The sequence below is a fragment of the Balearica regulorum genome, chromosome 6 (genome assembly GCF_011004875.1).
Source record: "Balearica regulorum gibbericeps isolate bBalReg1 chromosome 6, bBalReg1.pri, whole genome shotgun sequence".
Lineage (NCBI taxonomy): Eukaryota > Metazoa > Chordata > Aves > Gruiformes > Gruidae > Balearica > Balearica regulorum.
Genome location: NC_046189.1, coordinates 6,488,503 through 6,505,806, shown reverse-complemented (window position 1 = coordinate 6,505,806; position 17,304 = coordinate 6,488,503). Strand labels below are relative to the sequence as shown.

General features: G+C 41.7%; 1 protein-coding gene across 2 annotated transcripts in view; it reads left to right on the top strand.

Annotated features, from left to right (window-relative positions):
- Positions 1-359: 359 nt before the first annotated feature.
- The window catches only part of NCKAP1 (NCK associated protein 1), a 61,213-nt gene continuing 44,268 nt past the window's right edge, over positions 360-17,304 (top strand). The window contains exons 1-3 of one of the 2 annotated variants that reach the window (XM_075756124.1): positions 360-573; positions 11,962-11,979; positions 13,107-13,217. In XM_075756124.1, coding sequence (XP_075612239.1) covers positions 466-573; positions 11,962-11,979; positions 13,107-13,217 — 237 coding nt within the window. In that variant the 5' untranslated portion in view covers positions 360-465. The remainder of the gene's footprint in view (positions 574-11,961; positions 11,980-13,106; positions 13,218-17,304) is intronic. The other variant, XM_075756123.1, reaches the window with a different exon arrangement.

Sequence of the window (17,304 nt, the reverse complement as noted above, 5' to 3'; positions counted from 1 at the left end):
CCCGCGGTGACAGCCCGGCGGGGAGCGGGGCCTCAGCCTGGGGACCCTCTTTCCCTAGCCCGGGACCCCCCTCCCTAGCCCCGGGACCCCCTTTCCCCAGCCCGGGACCCCCCTCCTCAGCCCCGGGACCCCCTTCCCTAGCCCCGGGACTCCCCTCCTCAGCCCCGGGACCCCCTTTCCCCAGCCCGGGACCCCCCTCCTCAGCCCCGGGACCCCCTTCCCTAGCCCCGGGACCCCCCTCCTCAGCCCCGCCGCCGGCCCGCAGGGGGCGGCCGCGAGCCGCGCCACGTGACGCGGCGCCGTGGCCACGCCCCGCGGAGGCAGCGGCGAGCGAGGCCGGCGGCGGCGGCAGGAGGAGGAGGAGGAGGAGGCGGCAGAGGCAGCAGCGCCGGGCCGGCGGCCGCGCCACGGCGGGGCTGGGAACGGCGGGGCCCGAGCCGGGGGCGCGGAGCGCAGCGGGGCAGGATGTCTCGGTCGGTGCTGCAGCCGAGCCAGCAAAAGCTGGCGGAGAAGCTCACCATCCTGAACGACCGGGGCGTCGGCATGCTCACCCGGCTCTACAACATCAAGAAGGTGCGGGGGCCCCGGCGGGGAGGCGGGGGGAGGAACCGCCCCGGAGCGATCCCCGCTGCTGCCCGACCGGGCCCGGCCCGGCGCTCCGCCGCCGCCGCGCGGCTTGCGGCTCCCCCGGCCGCGCTGCGGCCTAGCTGCGGGGCCCGAGAGGCAGGGCGGGGAGGCGGCGGGAGCCGCGTCGCCGCCGCGGTCGGGCGCTCCGGCCGGGCCCGGCCCGGCCCGGCCCGGCGCTGCGCCCGCTTGTGGGCCCGGGGGCGGAGTGGGGGGCCGGGGTTTCCCGGGCGGCAGCCGCCGCCTCGCTACCTGGAGGGAGGCAGGGAGGAGGGGAGGAGGCCCGGTGCTGCGCGGCGCCCGCAGGCCCGGCGCCCCCCGCCGCGGGGCCTAGGCCCGGCGCGGCCCCCGCGGCAGCCGGTGCCGCCCGGAGCCGCTCCCGCCCCGCCGTGCGTGAGTCACGGGAGCCGGGAGTGGGCCGCTCCGCACGGGCTTTCCCACGCCGAGTTGCGAAACCTGTCGCTACCGAAGGGAAGGGTTTGGGGTAAAATTAGTAAGTTTAATTTCAATAAGTTCGAGGCGCGCGGTTGCTTAGCAGCTCCCGTGGAGCAGATGTGTGAAGCTGTCGTGGGTGCTGAGGCTGCTCCCCGCCTTCCCGAAACGAAATAAGTGTCGGTGTTTGCACAGGTGAGGTGGCTCGGCCGTGCAGGAAGCTGCAGCTCCCGGTAGGTATCGAGGGAAAGGACGGGTTACGCCTCCGTGCGGAGCCGATTTCGCTTCTGGAGGAAATCCTTGCGCCTTCCTGGATGGCAGAGCGTGGTTCCTGGCCATCTCCTGCTCCGGGTGCTTCGTGTGCCGTCGCCTCAGGTTAATTTTCCTGACGTGCACTAGATATAGCGTCTGAATGTGCACGGCTGCTCAATCCCCTTCCAGTAATGAATATTAGTTAAGATTATCTTGCTTTGCTTCCAACACAATTATTTCTGAGAGAAGTTTTAATTATTTTGACGAAAACGTTGGTTATTACATTCAAGCAAGGAGCATACCTTTGCAGGTTTCGCGTGTTAAAATTTCTGTGCCGTTCTGCGTGCTGGGTTCAGCTGGCCTGCTCTGCAGCAATCGCAGAGGGAGCTTGAGAGTTTTAGGTGCTTTCTGGATCGCTCTGACTTCAGAACCCAGGTTTCTGTCAGCAGTGGTTCTGCTGAACGGATGTGAGCTGAAGGATGCGTTCTGTCAACTCGTTTTGCTCGTATGGGAGATGTGTACTCCAGAAGTGGTAAGGGTGGCTTGACTGTACCAGGTGCAATGCTGATTTTAATTAAGGTGTTACTTCAGTCACTTGTTTATTTAACTGGAACTGTTCAGGAGTCAGCGTTGATCCAAAGCAGTGTCAGTAGGTAACGTGCACTTGAATGTTTCTGAAAATATTCACTGACATAAGTAAAAGTGTTACAACTAAACTGTTGCAAATTCCTATCTTTCTGAAATAGAAGTGAAGTTCCTTGTAGTTTGCAGTTTCGTACGTGGGAAAATTGCTTCAACTTGGTAACGATGTAATCACACTTTTAACGCAAAACAGAAATTCCCTATTTATGGGGAAAAGCCGCAAAATGGGGAAGTCATTTGTGGGTGCGCTTGTTATGCTTTGAGGGAAATGCACCAGGTGAAAAACGGGCTAGGGGAATTTCGGCTGAGCATAGCCATGCTTTGGGGGGAGAAGGCCGGAAACGAGACAGGAAAAATTAAACCTCGTCTTGACGTACAGCTGTGCATTCACCATTGTGAGCGCGGACTCTGTTTTCATTACCCGTGTTCTGATTTGGGGACGCGCCGAACTCATGCGAAGCGGTCCAGCGCCTACGGACGCGTTTCTGCTGGCACGTCTAGATGGCAGAGGCCTGAGCACGTTTGCCCATATGGTGGTAGCTTCTGCTGTTACTTGTCTTAGTGAAGTGATGCAAGTGGATGGGTTGTCGGTAGGGGAGCATCAGCACTAGAGGTGACACCAGTTTTTCCTGCAAATGCCATGAACCGAGTCCAAAATTGCGTAGGTCTTACATGCAGAGAGAGAGGAGGCGTGACCAAGCGGCTTGATTACTGTGTGACGTGTAGTTTTGCATATCTGGAGATGTCCCAGACACATATCTGTGTATTCACACAGTGATTTGGGATTCAAATAGTAGTTTTCTTAAGCTGCATACAGTACTGCTGGACAGTGGTAGCTGGCTGGCTCTGATGGTGAGCCCCAGAAGCCTTGGGGTTGATTACGGTATTTTTTTTGTGGATCTCTTTTCAACCCTCTATTTTTCTATATTTCCTCTTTTTTTTTTTTTTTTTTACTTTTTCCCTTTTTGAAAACAGTTGATTCCAAAACTACTATTTAAGATTCTCATAGCTTCCTGCATTGAAATGATATCAAAACTGAAGTTACTAGAGAGAACCACACAATCTGCGGTTTTTGCGGTTAAAGGAAATGGTTAAGCCTTTTTTAATAAGAGGAAGTGAGAGGTGAAGTATTCGTAGCTGCCTTACAGATTGCTGTAGATGCTGTCTAGGGCGTAGAGATTTTAAATGATTAAGAGTTTTCTCGACTGTTAGAAACAAAGCAGGAAAATTTTACTTCCCAGGGAGTCACAGAGGCTGTTAAAAGCAGTTAGAAACTTGATGTTTACACTTTATCTTGCTCTATAAATTTAAGTTTCGACGTCATTGTGCTTATAGCTGTTAAATGTTCCTCGTTTCCTGTTTACTGACCTTCTGTGTTGTAGTCTTCTGAAGTAGTTGGAAGTGTGTTGTTTTTAAAACGGAGTATCTGAATGTATGTTTTCTTGCCTTTGAGAGTGACATGGAAAATATGAAAAGTGGGCTTACTGAGGTAATAGTGGATGATGAGACAAAAGTCACATTTGATCTGTGTAGAGGTGGATTTTTTTGGTGCTGTTGTTATTTTGACATAAGACCCTTTGCTAGCTTCAGCTGTCTTATTTATTAGGACCAGTTATTAGTCCTGGGAAATCTTACCATTACCGTTACCATCAGGTTTCTCTCCTGATTTGTTCCATCTACATTTTAAGAATTTATCCTCAGTTATCCAGGCTAGCAGTCGTAGTGTTGTTTTCCATGTAGCTCTTTTGTCACTACTTGTCTACAACTAAAGCTCTGTGAGTCAAGGGCAGCAGGGGTTTTTCATGCCATCCTGGCTCAGGTGAAGCTTGGATTTTGTGGTTGCCTTTCAGAGCGGACTGAGACTGTGTTGGTAACCTTTGTGTAATCCTGCCGGTACTGTCAAATAAGTGTATTGTTCAAGAGTGGTGGCAGAGAAATAATCTTGTTTTCTGTGGGCCCATCTTTTGTTTGTTTATAAAACCCTTGGATACTGGGAAGTATTTACAATAAGAGATTTAATCTTAAAATACCTGAAGTATAGATTTGTCCAGAGCAAATCAAGAGTGTGATTTTTTTGATGAATGAAGCAGTATACTGTCCACAGAACTGCTAGGGATTAAAAGTTAAGGTTTTGAATTATTTAGAGTATATGTTATTCAAACACAATGAGTCTCTTATTTAGCATTAATTGCTTTGCTAGCAATATTCTGTTGTTCTTCACGGTGCAGGTTTTACATTTGTATGCAAGATTTTTTCTTAAAATGTCATTAGCAAAACAAATTCTTTTGACTTTCACAACTGTGATGATTACACAGCATCTAAAAAATGAGAATCCTCAACCAATTCTTAGATATGAACTGCGTAACCAAACTGAAGTCATAGATAAGGAACAGAAGAAATATTTGCAGGGGCTGTAGCTGACTTTATCTTTACTGTTCCAAACTAAAAATGTGGTCCCAATCCTATTGTGAGCACCACGTAGCTTAGTATGAAGCCAGTTTTAAAATAATTTAGCAGGTGATTAATTGCCAGTTAGTTCTTTAAAGATGCAATAGTGGGAATATTGGATTTTTACCTGTATGGAGGATGTTACTTGTTAGCCATTTTAAAAACTGAGTATTTTTTGTTTTCCCTATTTATTTTCTCTTCTGCAGCAGTTAAAGTACGTACTCTTTTCAAAAGAGCAAGAGAAGGCGTATGCTGTGAGGGAAAAAGGAGGAGTGCATCAAGTCTCCCGTGGTGAAACAACGGCAAGTTTGCCAGATCAGCCAAGGCTGAATAGAGCTCATATCTTTCTTTGCCAGCCTTTTATGCTGCTTTGAGATTGGGATGAAGACAAAGATCCTGAAAGCTCCAAAACTGGGCTGGAGAGGACTTGCCAAAGTCTAAACATTGCAGAGGACATTTGTACAAGCCAGTCAATTGGTTAATAGAACCAGTCGATAAAGTCTACTGTTTTGCTTAGGCACTAGAGTGGTTCTTCTGGAAAAAGGAGAGATTTTAGGTGAGAACGTGGAGAAGTTTCCAAGCTGCAGAGCTCTGAAGTTTGGAAGGGTGTAAGGTTTGATTACCCTTTTGATGCTGAGCTCTGTCCTGGAGTGCAGAGCTGAGAGGAAAAGCTCACAAATAGCCTGGGTTTGAATAGTAAGGCTGGCATTGGAACGAACAGATAATGTCTTCAGGTCATCAGGAAGTGTCTTAGGGTGGGGCAGTAGTACTTCCAGTGCTAGACAGATGTCAGCAGTTCTTTAAAGGTTAAAATGCAGTATATGTTTGTCTGTTTGTGTCTGTGATCTTGGAGGAATGGCTCAGAGTACTGTCCCACTGATAAGAAGAAGAGGAAGCCCCGAACAAACTCACTGTCAGTGCTGGCAATAAAAAAAAAATAAAAAAAAATAAATCTTTTGCTCAGGACACAACCACAAACTGATGATACCATGTCACATTATTTTTTTAACTCAGAAAAGCAGCCAATTTTGTAAAAAAACCAGTAAGACTTTCTAATACAATATAAAAATATCCCATGATATCTTCTAAAATAAACACAAGCATTTATCCTTTTGCATCAAGTGTAGATGCCCAGAATTATCTTGCATTTTTTCTTTGTTTACAAATGCAAATTACCTGCCTTGCCGATTACTGTTCATTTGCCCTGCCGTGTGTTGACATAAAAACAAATCCAGTTTTAGTTGCAAGAGATTTTTAAGATCATGTGAGGAGGAGATACAGCTAAAAAGTCATAACAGTTTTCCATTTCAGATTCAGATTAGGCAGGGCGTTCCCATTGCTTTGCTTTCTTTTATTAAGATGTTACTTTATAAATTATCTTTAGGGAAAGTTTTGTGGCAGTGAAACTTCTCTTCATTTTTTTTCCTTTCTGTCTCACGTGCCCTGTATTTGATTAATGGAACCAAGTGCTTACTAAACAGGTGCTACAAACACAGGAGGGCAATGTGAATTTATCACTGTACCGATAGTGTCAAACCAAGCATATTTCTTTCATCGGCGAGGTGACAGGTCACCCTAGTATGGACAACGTAGTAGAAATTTTACACGTTGACCTTAGCAAGGCTGCTGACGTTACATCATCTGATTGTTCTCACGAACAATCTAAGGAAGTACGCTCTGGATGAAGTAGTGGCGATGAAAGCAGAAGGATAACCATATTAGGGAACGGTTATGAAGATCTCATTGCCAGACGAGGTTCAGCAGGGTCTTGTTGGATTGTGTCTTACCTCTGGTTCCAGTCACTCTGGGTGGTAACAACCTAGGTGATGACTACAGCGTGTTTAAGAAATTTGTAGGTAGGAAACTGGGAGAAGCTACAGAAATAATGAAGAAGCTGATTGGAATTCAGTTTACGCATAACAAATTGTAGATATGTTCTAACAAACGTGAAGGTGGCTGAGAGAGTATGATTGTAAGCTATTTTGTGCTTGGTGAAATTTAGAATACAAAATGAAAAGTAATGAGATAGTAACTCTGCAGAAAATAGCCGGGAAGGGTTAGGGACGTGCCAGGGCAAACATGAGCCATCTAAGTTTCGGTGCAAAAAACCAGGGACGACACGAAGTTTTATAGATGTGCGAGCGAGATAGTCTGAAGACAAGGGGAGTAGTTGTTTTTGCTCTACGTGGCATGCGTTGAGACGCATCCAAAATGTATCTGATTTGACACTCTTTTCAAGAGAGATGTGGGTAAAATGGAGAAAGTCCAGAGCAGAATAGTAAGAAAGATCAGTGATGCAAAAAACTTTACCCCTTAAGAAAATGGGAAGAATTTTTTTTTTTAAGTAAATTAATAAGTGGTACAAGTATTTTAAGTATTTAGGACTGCTGTAGAGAGAAGGGGAATAGTTTGTACAATTCAGTATGGCCACAGAGATCAAGAAGTGATGGATTAAATGGTAGCGAAAAAAGGTTCAGTTTAGATCTTAGAACTTTCTAATGAAAAAGATTGTTAAATACTGGAAAAGACTGTGAGAATGTTTTTGAATGTAGCTTGTAAGTAATGATTTGGCAGACATCTCCCAGGAGCAACATAAATACAGTTGATCCCACTTTGGAACAGGAAAATAGGGTAGACGATTTCTCAACGTCCTTTCTAGCCTTTTCTTCTGATTTCACATGAATTTACATTTTAATGGGTTGGACCTCTGCGTAGAGATACACTAGGATTTAAAATAAAGCATATACACTGGGGTTCAAGACACACCAAATAATGAGTAATGGTGGGGAAGATGTCTTGCTTAGTTCTAGGAAACGTTGGACTGACAAAATTTTGACATTATCTCTCAAACTTTTCAACCTCCGTGAAAAGTGCAATAACTGTTAAATTTATAATAATTTTGAGCCATATTTTGAATAAGTCCACGGCCTACAGAGACTGTCTGAAAATTAGTTAAATACAGACTTTCTTCTCATTCCAGATCGTGGTTGGTTCACAGGATCAATACAGTTCTGAATGAATCTACTAGCATAGTTTACATATCAAAATACAGGTTTACCTTTTGTACGACTATCATTTATGTAAGTGCAAACACCAGTAATGTAACTTACTTGGCACGAGATTATCCAAGTGATACTGGTGTAGGACAGTTACATTTTAGCCATCAAAAGTATTAAACTATACACTAATAATTTGTCCACGTGTGACCAACTAATTCTTGCATCTGCTTGCGTAGTTATTAAGAGGGACAAGGCTTCACTCACAAAGCGTGTCTGGGACCAGCCTGTTTATTATTAAACTTCGGCTTCCATAAAACCTAAAATACAGCAAAGCAGTTGTGGTAGGCTTCATCAGAGCTGTCAAGGCAAATGTAGTGTGAACCGTTTCCTTACGGATTCATCATTCAAAGCAGCTCTTTATTGGTTATTCACCTTTTTCTCCTTCTCAGTAGTTTTGCTTTTTCAAAATTGGAGATTGTCAGCTGGTAATCTCATTATTTTCGATGCTTGACAGAAACAAAGGATAAATAATACGTTTTATCCTACAGAAATCCAGAGTTAATGATGAACCTGTCTCTTTGAATGTTTCTTTGCCATGTATTATTTAGTAGGATGCATAGCTGCAAACCAGGCCTTCAAACTTACAGGTCCATTTTAGGGTGAAGTCTTCAATGCCAGCAGCTATGACAAGGGAAGAAGAACAGTTTTACGGCGTGTGCCTTTCTTGCCTGTCAAGAGAATGTACTGTAGTAAACCGTAAATGGTACGTACAGGAGCTGTTCCCATTTTTTAGTACGAGAAATCTTAGTGTCTTTCCATTTACTAATGGAAGTTACTAACTCAGGAGGTGGCATATTTTTTGCTGACGTTGAAATTCCATCAATTTGCTCGTTAAATTTGCAGAGTTTTTTAGTACAGATTCATTTGTAAATGAAACGTGAAGGTGAGGTGATTTGTTGACTAAGATTATTTCAGTATATGTTGTCACAGTCCAGTGGAACTGTGCTTAGCAGTGTTTTATCTCATGTCTGCAGTAACAGTAAATCAAGATCCCTAAGTAATAAAAACATGTTAAATTGCTGCAAAATATGACTTGTTTTACAATCATCTGCTGATGTAGGAGGTTTGGGGGATGAAAATAGGAAATTATTGATTTAAATGGCCCGGTTTCTCTTTTATTGGGAAACAGCCCTGCTAATCATTTCGAATAGGTTGGGCTTAACAACAAAAAGAAGGATATAAAAAAGATGTTAACATATTTAGGCTTTTTTTTGTCATCCTACACTGTTGGTGATAAAACTCAGGTAATACTTCCCAACGTTCTTACTCAAGGACGCACGGCAGGTTAATGTAAAAGGCACGAGTGAAGTTAAGGTGTTCTAAGTGCAAGTTTGCACCCTATATACTGTGCCATGGCACTGACTCCTGACAACGATTGTACCTGAACCTAAACTTCCCTTTGTTCATGTCACGTCAGCTGGATGTATGTAGTAATTTTGTTGATAGATGGGTTTTTTTGTTCTCCAACATCCTCTGCCCTTAAGTAGGAAGTAAAATGTTAGGCTTTGGTTTTTGCAGTGATAGCTGAAACTATATTGGGGCAGAAGGTCTCTTTGCTGTATCTCTTAATGTTGGTGTGTTCTGAGCCAAAGGCAGTTAGTTGTACTGGATTCTGTGTTCTTCAGAGGCTCCTTGTATTAAATGTAGACCTTAAGCGGGTTTTTGTTACCGGATGTTTTTTTTGTTGGCCACTTCTGAATGAGGACAACCTAGAAAGTGAAGCTGTATAGTTGTCTTCATTTTCAAAGTGAAAATAGTATAGAAGAACCTAATAGCATCAAGTGAAGAAGTGAAGTCTGAATTTTGTTTAATAATAATAAACTAGTTATCTAGATTATTAGGCTAGGTGGGAAAACACTGCTTTAATTCCAAACGTATGGCATAGTGAAGCATCTCTAAACAGTACAGGCAGTCTGATCTCTCTGAATTTTGATGACCTGTGCGTATGATAGCAAATGAGTATTCTGAATAATGAATCTCTTAGCTATAGAAATCATGTTGTTCTTGTTAAGAGTTGGATGCACAGAATCAGATCAGTAAAATAGGCTTACCTAGTTGAGAGCTTTTCATAGCAGGGTACCATTCTAAAGTGCTGTGGAAAGAAATGCTTTGTAACTGGATAGAAATGCAGCGCCTGAGTCCTTTTTATTTTTTTAAATTACTTAGATTAGTCTCTAACGGTAGCTTTGCATCATCTTTTTCGGCATAACTGCTTGGCAGCTGTTTAGTAATGTACAAAGGAATTGAGATGACTGCTGAGAGATTCTTTCAGTATAGTATTTCGAGGCTGAAGCAGCTGGAATCCCACAGCTTCTCAGAGCTGTATTCCATGAATGCTGCACTAGTAAGAACATTTCAAAATCTTGAATATCTTCTTAATGCAAAAAAAAAAAATGTAGCCTTTGTTTTGGGTTTTTTGTTGGGTTTTTTTTAAAGATAAGAAGTGAAGAAAGGTTATTGCAGCCCACTTAGGGGAATAAGTGATATCTAAGGCTGATTGCAAAAGGGCTACTGCATTTGGCTAATTCTCAGAATTCTGTTTGAATGCCAGAGAGCTGTGTATGGCGTACCACGATGTTCCTGTCTGTTACAGTACTGACAAGGGATTTCGTCTTGACTAATACAACTATTAAAAGCAAAAGCTACCTTTCTCATCTATATTCTAAGCCCATTGCCCTCGATGTCTTTGTTCTTTCTACAGTGTAAAAGTGCGGTTTTGTGCCTTACCGCACTTTTACACTTGGTACTTGATGCAGAAGTGCTAGGGTTGGGCGATGTATTTTCATTCTTTTATGCTTTCTGGAGTAAACCATGGTGAGCTTGAGCTTTGTAGGTCTGTTTGCCATTTGAGGAGAGGTTTAGTGTACGTAGACTGCTTTACATGTGATGCTGAATGCAGGTAACGCTGTGGATGAAAACTGTATTGATGCAACAACAGCTAGTAATCGAATAAGACTAGTTCTTAGAAAGGAGCTGAGCTGCTGTGGCATATGGGCGAGGGAAGGAAAAGAACATTGACCCACTCATTCGGTGGTGTCTGACCTCGTTCTATTCAGTCCGCGTAGGTAGGCTGCTTGTGCAGCTGCTTAGAAGCTGGAATTTTGAAATGTATGAAGGATACCTTTAACTTTTTATATCTTGCAGCAATTTTCTTTATCTATGCTTCAGTCTTGTGTAGTTTATTAGTAGGAAGAATTACAGTTGCTCGATGTTAGTAAAGAAACAACGGGGAGGAGCAAAGCGCTCTCGCATATTCAGATATATCGGGGGGATAGCCCATTAGACGGAGGATAATATTCGTCGTCTCTGGGACTCGAGTTCCTGAAGCCACGCGAGGATGTGCACGTTAGTGTTTTCAGGCATCTGTTTCCACGTGAATGATCTGCGTGTAAGGGCTTGGGTAGCACATCATTTTTAGTAAATATTTTGGAGAGCTGATTATAGGCGGGAAAACATCTGTTGCTAGGAAAAATAAGGAGTGTACGTGGAAGTAGTGTTTGAATTCAGGCTGAAAAATTCAGGAAGTCCAGAGTGGCAGATTTCTTGTCTCCTATATAAAAGCAACCATACTGGAATTTAACAGGCCACAAATATATGTTGTCTGGTAAGCTATTCTCCTAGTTTGTAATCCTCCTTTTAGTAGAGAAGGTTATATAATGTGTGGCAGGGGCAGCAAATTGAAACAAACTGACACAGATTCTGACAAACCCATGACATCTAGTTAATTAAGACTTCATAAGTTTGAAGCGTGCATTGTTTAATGTTTTGACACCTATTTACAGTGTAATTTTTACTTTTGAAACGGTGTAAAGACTTTCCAGTGTGTACAGAATATCTATTCTGTGGCACGTGTTGTTTGCTGCTGTAAGAATATCGAAGCAACTGTTTAATCTCCAACGGATACTGGGCATGTTGCCGAATTTATTTTCATTATGAATTCCTCTTGTAGTGTTATAGATGTGATATTTTAATAAAATTTAGTATTTTTGTGGGGAAAATTAGCAAATGTGAGAGTTTTGGTATTAGAGTAGTACATTAGCATACATCTTGATGGTCATGTACTGCTGGTAGGAGTTTTAGAAACTTACAATAATGACTCTTTTGTTTTTTTTTCTTGGCTACCGTTTCTTTTTCAGGTATGTAAAACTTCACTGAGTTTCTCTCCTTTTTTCCCCTGTAGTTGCATGTGATGTTTGTTAACTCCTTTTTTCTCTCCCTACCTGAACTTAGTTTGGAAATACTATTAAGTTACATGTCTCGGTATATACGCAGCCCTTTGCACGATAGTAAAAATCTAATAATAAGTACATGTAAAGTGGTTTGTGGGTATTAGAGTAATCCCCATCCAGTAGAAGGTATGCTGCCTAGAGTAACAGATGCTCATAACATTCTCTTGGATGTAGGTAATAGTGTATTAGTTCGCTTAAATGTAACATATTTTAGAGTTTAAGAGTAATTTGTTTATATGTAATTTTTCTCTCTTTTTATTACACTGCTTTCCCAGCAAGGACAAGTTTGGAAGGTTTGCAAAGCTTTTCACCTTCCCTTTGCCCGCTTGCCCGCTTTCAGAATCGGTCTCATACTCCATGACTTCTGTCTCTACAGTCCACAACTCAGTCATAGAAATCAGTGTGGAAAAGTTTTTAAATGAGCTGTCATTCGAGTTCGCTATGTTGCGTAGAAACGCCTAGCATGTAATTTAGTTTTGCATGAGACACGAAACTCCTTTGCAAATCCCTATGAGTGCTATAAAGCTAAATGAGAGAAAATACAATTTGAGCACAAATTTTGTCATGTAAGTAACACTGCTTTTAGTATGTTTCTCCAAACTAAATGGTATAGCATGGCTCGCTACTCAGAGTAGTTGAAGTCGTGTGTCTGACAGCATGCACTGTAGCTGGCAAAAGTAGGTGCTTCGTCAGTCGTTCGTCCACAGAAGCTGTTCCGATGTGTCTATGTAAGTTGTTTAAGAGATCTAATGCTTAGTTGCGACTTCTGTTCAAATCAAAATGGAATTATGCTTCTTGATTGCTGCTTTTAAAGCACAGCCTAGGCTACTGTAGGAGTAAAAAAAATGAGCAAAACTTGAGTTCTTAATCTAAGGAAATAGGATACTCTAGGCGAGTACTGGTGGTTTTATTGTGGTATAGAAAATTGTGTTGCAGTTAACAATTTAAACAAAAATTAAATGCAGATTGGTGGTGGGGCTTTTAGTTTTGTTTCACAAAGGATAGTTGAATCATTTAACATGTCCAGCACTGTCCTCCACAGATGATGACATGATTGAATTTTCTAACAGTTTATTAACTCCAGATGAACACAACACTACCTCAAACCAGGAATAGCATTAAAAGGAAACTATTTTTTTTCTCCTCCTTTTAGGATTGAGTTTTTTCCCTCACTGCTGTTCTGCACTAACTGCTTTGATACTTCCATGCATCTTTTTCAGTAGAAGAGCATCTCTGTACTGTTTGCCATTGCATATTTCAGCTGTGACAGTCCCTGCACTTTGCCTTTCATTTTGTCACCTGCTCACTAAAAACAAACAAACAAAGAGTCTTTCTAGTTTGTCTTCAGATTTGCAACTATCGCTTAGCTTTAGATGGATGATTGTGTTTTTACTTCATTTTTTATTGTATTTTTTTATAGGCATGCGGTGACCCCAAAGCCAAACCATCCTATCTTATTGACAAAAACCTGGAATCTGCTGTCAAATTCATAGTCAGGAAGTTTCCAGCAGTAGAAACACGCAACAACAATGTAAGTAACCAAGTGGCTATGTAAGTATTTTTCTCAATACCCTTCGGCACTTGTTGCCCAAATCTGTGAGGTTTTATGCATTCTTATAAAGCTTCTGATTCCAACAGTTGCAGTCGGAATATAGTTGTTGAGTCAAATCTCTGAGAGGATACTTTAGAAAGAACCATCTCCAAAGAGAGAATGCTATACTGTAATTCTGGATCGGTTTTGTTAGGGTAGGACGCTTTCTGGTTTTCTTTTTGCCTACTCTCTTCTGTTCCATTTCAAAGAATTAACAATAGGAAATAATCCTCAAAGAATCACGCTACACTTTGATAGCAGAAATTCTTGGTGACCAGACCAATTGCAGAAGATGAAAGTTGCATAACTTTGATCTGCCGGTCAGGCCTCATCACAGTAAAAGGCATCTGACTGCAATGAGGCAAAATGTGTTTGTACTTTTGCAAGGTGTTCATACCTTGCAGGTGCCCTTGCCTATGGCGTCATCCCTGTGGGAATAAAGAGTGCTTTAGTATGTGAGGAGAAACCTTGTGAAGTACAAAGATACAGAAATATAATTGTTTCTTCTTTGGATGCAGTGGGTTCAGTTGCAATAGGAAATTATTTTTCACCCAGTATTGCTGAATTTGACTTTGTAGCATTGTAGAGGTAATTAAGATTGTTAGATTACAGGTAGGTGTTTTGGCAGCTGATGTACAATTGTTTCTCTATTTCAATATGAAAGTCAAGGGAAAGATTTTTGGTTTACCTGCTTATATTTCTTTCCAAAGGTGGAAAGTGGAGGTAGGTGTTGGGTTTGCATGTTCCCTGCATGCAACTACATGCATGTATGCTTGAGAGGTTTAGGCTTGCTTTAAGCATTCAGGTTTCTGCAGAATGGTAGCAGTAGTAGCAGTGGGAATAATTTTCCTTTGCAATGCCATTAAAGTTTCTGTGTAATGTCTTCAGTAATAGCAATGAAAAAAAAAAAAGAGAGAAACTTTCCCTTATGGAGGAAACAATCTCAGTAACACTGTGCTTTCTTACTTTAAAACTTGCACATGTTTTGTATTGTTTAGTATTGCTCATCCTTGTGTTGAATTTGATTGTGTTAGTAACAAATATGGCAAATTCTTTATCAAATTTATGTGAAAATAGTTATCCCTTTAAACCATGTTTGGTAAGTGCTTCTGTATTCTCTAAACTTCAGTGGTAGATCTATTAAAAGTAAAAGATGATGTACATAGAATTTGTTTCATGCAGAGTTGCACATATGCTCTATACATCTTCTGGTTGTTGACTACGAATTTGGAGCTTAACTAATGATAGATACTTAAGGATTTGGTACTGTGAAGTTTATGGAAAGAGATCAAAGCTAACTTGATATATTTTGACAATCACAGTTTCTAAAACAGGACATACTGACAATGTTTTGTCATTGCCTTGTGTTTATTTACCATGAGCAGCCAGGCCTGTGTTTATTAAGCACAGTTATCAAAAGCCTATCCTCCTTATGTATGAGCACAGTTTAAAGGAGGGATTCTGAGTTATAGCAATAGGCAGCTGGGGTTTCCCTCCCTGTGGTCAGAGCTGATGGCAGTTTGCTTGTCTTAGTTATTTACAGATGTTTTCCTGTAGAGTGGTGTGTCTTCCAAAAGAAACCTTTGCCCATATCAGATATCTGACAAGACAAAAGCCACATCATGTGCAGAGGAAGTTCTAGTTTGATGTAAGATAAATTTTGGGTTGTAAACCTTAGCTTCAAAAAGGTGTAAGCATCTAGCTCATGGTCAGGAAGACGTTCTCCTCCTTGCTCTTTGTCTCCCTCCTCGTGCTGGCCAACAACCAGCTCGCCATGTGTTAGGAGGGCACACCAGTGAGTTCCTTCAGTGGGGAAATGGGTCACGAGAGATTTGAAAGGGCAAGAAGCTTATTGGAACAGGGACGTATCAGTTAATGAAATATTACAAAGGATTATGGCAGGGGAAATTCCAGGACGGCCTTCCAGGGAGGGGTTTTGGATTTTGTACCTTCAGCTGCAGCAGTCGCCATTGCTTACCGTTGTGCATCTACACAGTAATTACTCTTGGCCTGTCAGTAGGTATTGCCGAACAAGCTTGCATTCCATTAGGGAATCGGTAGTGCCTGCTTTTTGGATTTTTTTTTTTGGCCTATTCTTAGCTGCTAGTTTGTTTTTCTCAGGTGACATCATTTACATACAGTGCATTGTGTCTCAGAAGTGAACACCTCATTTTATTGAATTATTTTTACTGAGCAGTGTCTACCATAATCAGATGGGTGCCTGAACTTGAAAAGCCTGCATTGTTATTCTTTCGAAACAAGTGATTCTGCTATGTTTGCTATTGATAGCTTTTACATCTTTATTCACAAAAAAATATAGGTCTTGGTTTTGTTCCTCCTTCAATGTTTGGCATGCTGAGTCAGACTAGAGCAATGTGTGACAATCGCTGATTTTCAATATTGTACAGAGAGTGAAATTTATGAGCAGTTCAAAGAATGAAGTGCCTGATGAATCTTTGCTGACCGGGCTGAAAGAGAAAATGGAGTAGTTCATCTTCCAAAGGATCGATTATAGATAACTCTGGACCTCATCAGTTCATAACTCACTCTCTCCTGTTGCCTGAGGGCAGTCCTTGTGATCTCTTACACCTGCCCTTTCTTCTCCGATCACCATCATGAACCATACAACCTTGAAAATGTGCAGTTTGAAGACTGAGCTCTTAAATCACCTGTTAGTGATGTTGGCAAGTAGTGTAGTATTGCCTAATAGCGTATGAAATGCCTGCAAAGGAGGGAGTGTATGTAAACAAAAAAAATGAGGGATTTACAGAGTGAGAAACAAAACATTTCAGAGTCCTATTTGAAAATGAAACTATACTATAATAATAAAAAGTATCTTCTGTGTTTGGGAAAGTTTAGTATTTATATTTATTTTAAAATGACTAACTAAAGCTTTGTTTTGAAAAAGCCTTCTAAGTTGGAAAAGCCTTCCAAAAAGCTTTATAGCACCAACATTCTTGGTCAGATCAGTGATCTGATTATGCTGGTATTGATGCAGGATAACATTTATTTTTACTGAATTTCTTTGACTAGTTTCAAAAGAAAAGTTCCAAAGTAAGGGATGCAGAAGCAGCCTGATTTTTCTGAGGGTGTTTTAGCCCTCATCCTCTAACAAGGCATACTGGCAAGGTTCTCACTGCAGAGAAGTCAAAAGGGAACATACCAAACTCTGAAAAAAATTGTAGTGGGACCTAAAAATTACCCTCTTCTCAGTCAACGCTAATGTTTAATGCCATTGTAAAACCAGCATAAAATACTTCATGATGAGGAACTGGAGATGCAGGGAGAAAAGATGTAGATTTTCTGTCGATTGTGGGTAGGGTCTGAAAAAACCTGCTGTCTGCACAGGTAAAGCTCTGTGTCTTTGTGTGATGGAGCTAGCCTCCTTTCTGCTTTCCAAAACACCACATATGGGAAGTAGTGATAATACCTGCCTTTGTTCTTGAACATATGTTTTCCTTTTACTCAGATTGCTCCTCAGCAACTTCACTGTAGAAAAACTATATTTTTACATGTCTACTGGAGAAGTTGAGGCTTAGTCATTGCCTAGCAGTAAGCAGGCCAGTGCAGTATTACTCAGAAGTTTGTGAGTGTGTGGTTAGTGGGAGAACCGTCCATGTTTTCCACATGCTGCTAATCTTCATCTTTTACTAGCTGTCTTCCTAGTATTGTTCTTATCAATCCCATTGTGTTTTGTATTGACTACACATTCAGTTTCTTAGGAGACAGTATTTTTGGAGGTTATTTCCCTGATTTAATTGTAATAATTTTCTACTGTATTATGTCAGCAGAGACTGGAAATAAAATCATGTGAGAGTAGACTAGAAGCAGTGCGAGTATTTTCAGCCTACCTGGATTAGCATCTGTAGATATGAAATAGTTCACTTTACATTAAATACAAATAATCATTTGCTTTTTGAAGTACTTTCAGCCCCTGCAAGGGGTACAGTGCCAAAAGGGAAAACTCATTTGTTTGCTTGTTTCTAATGAAGCTGTTAATATTGCAGTTTGCATAGTGCTAGCAAAG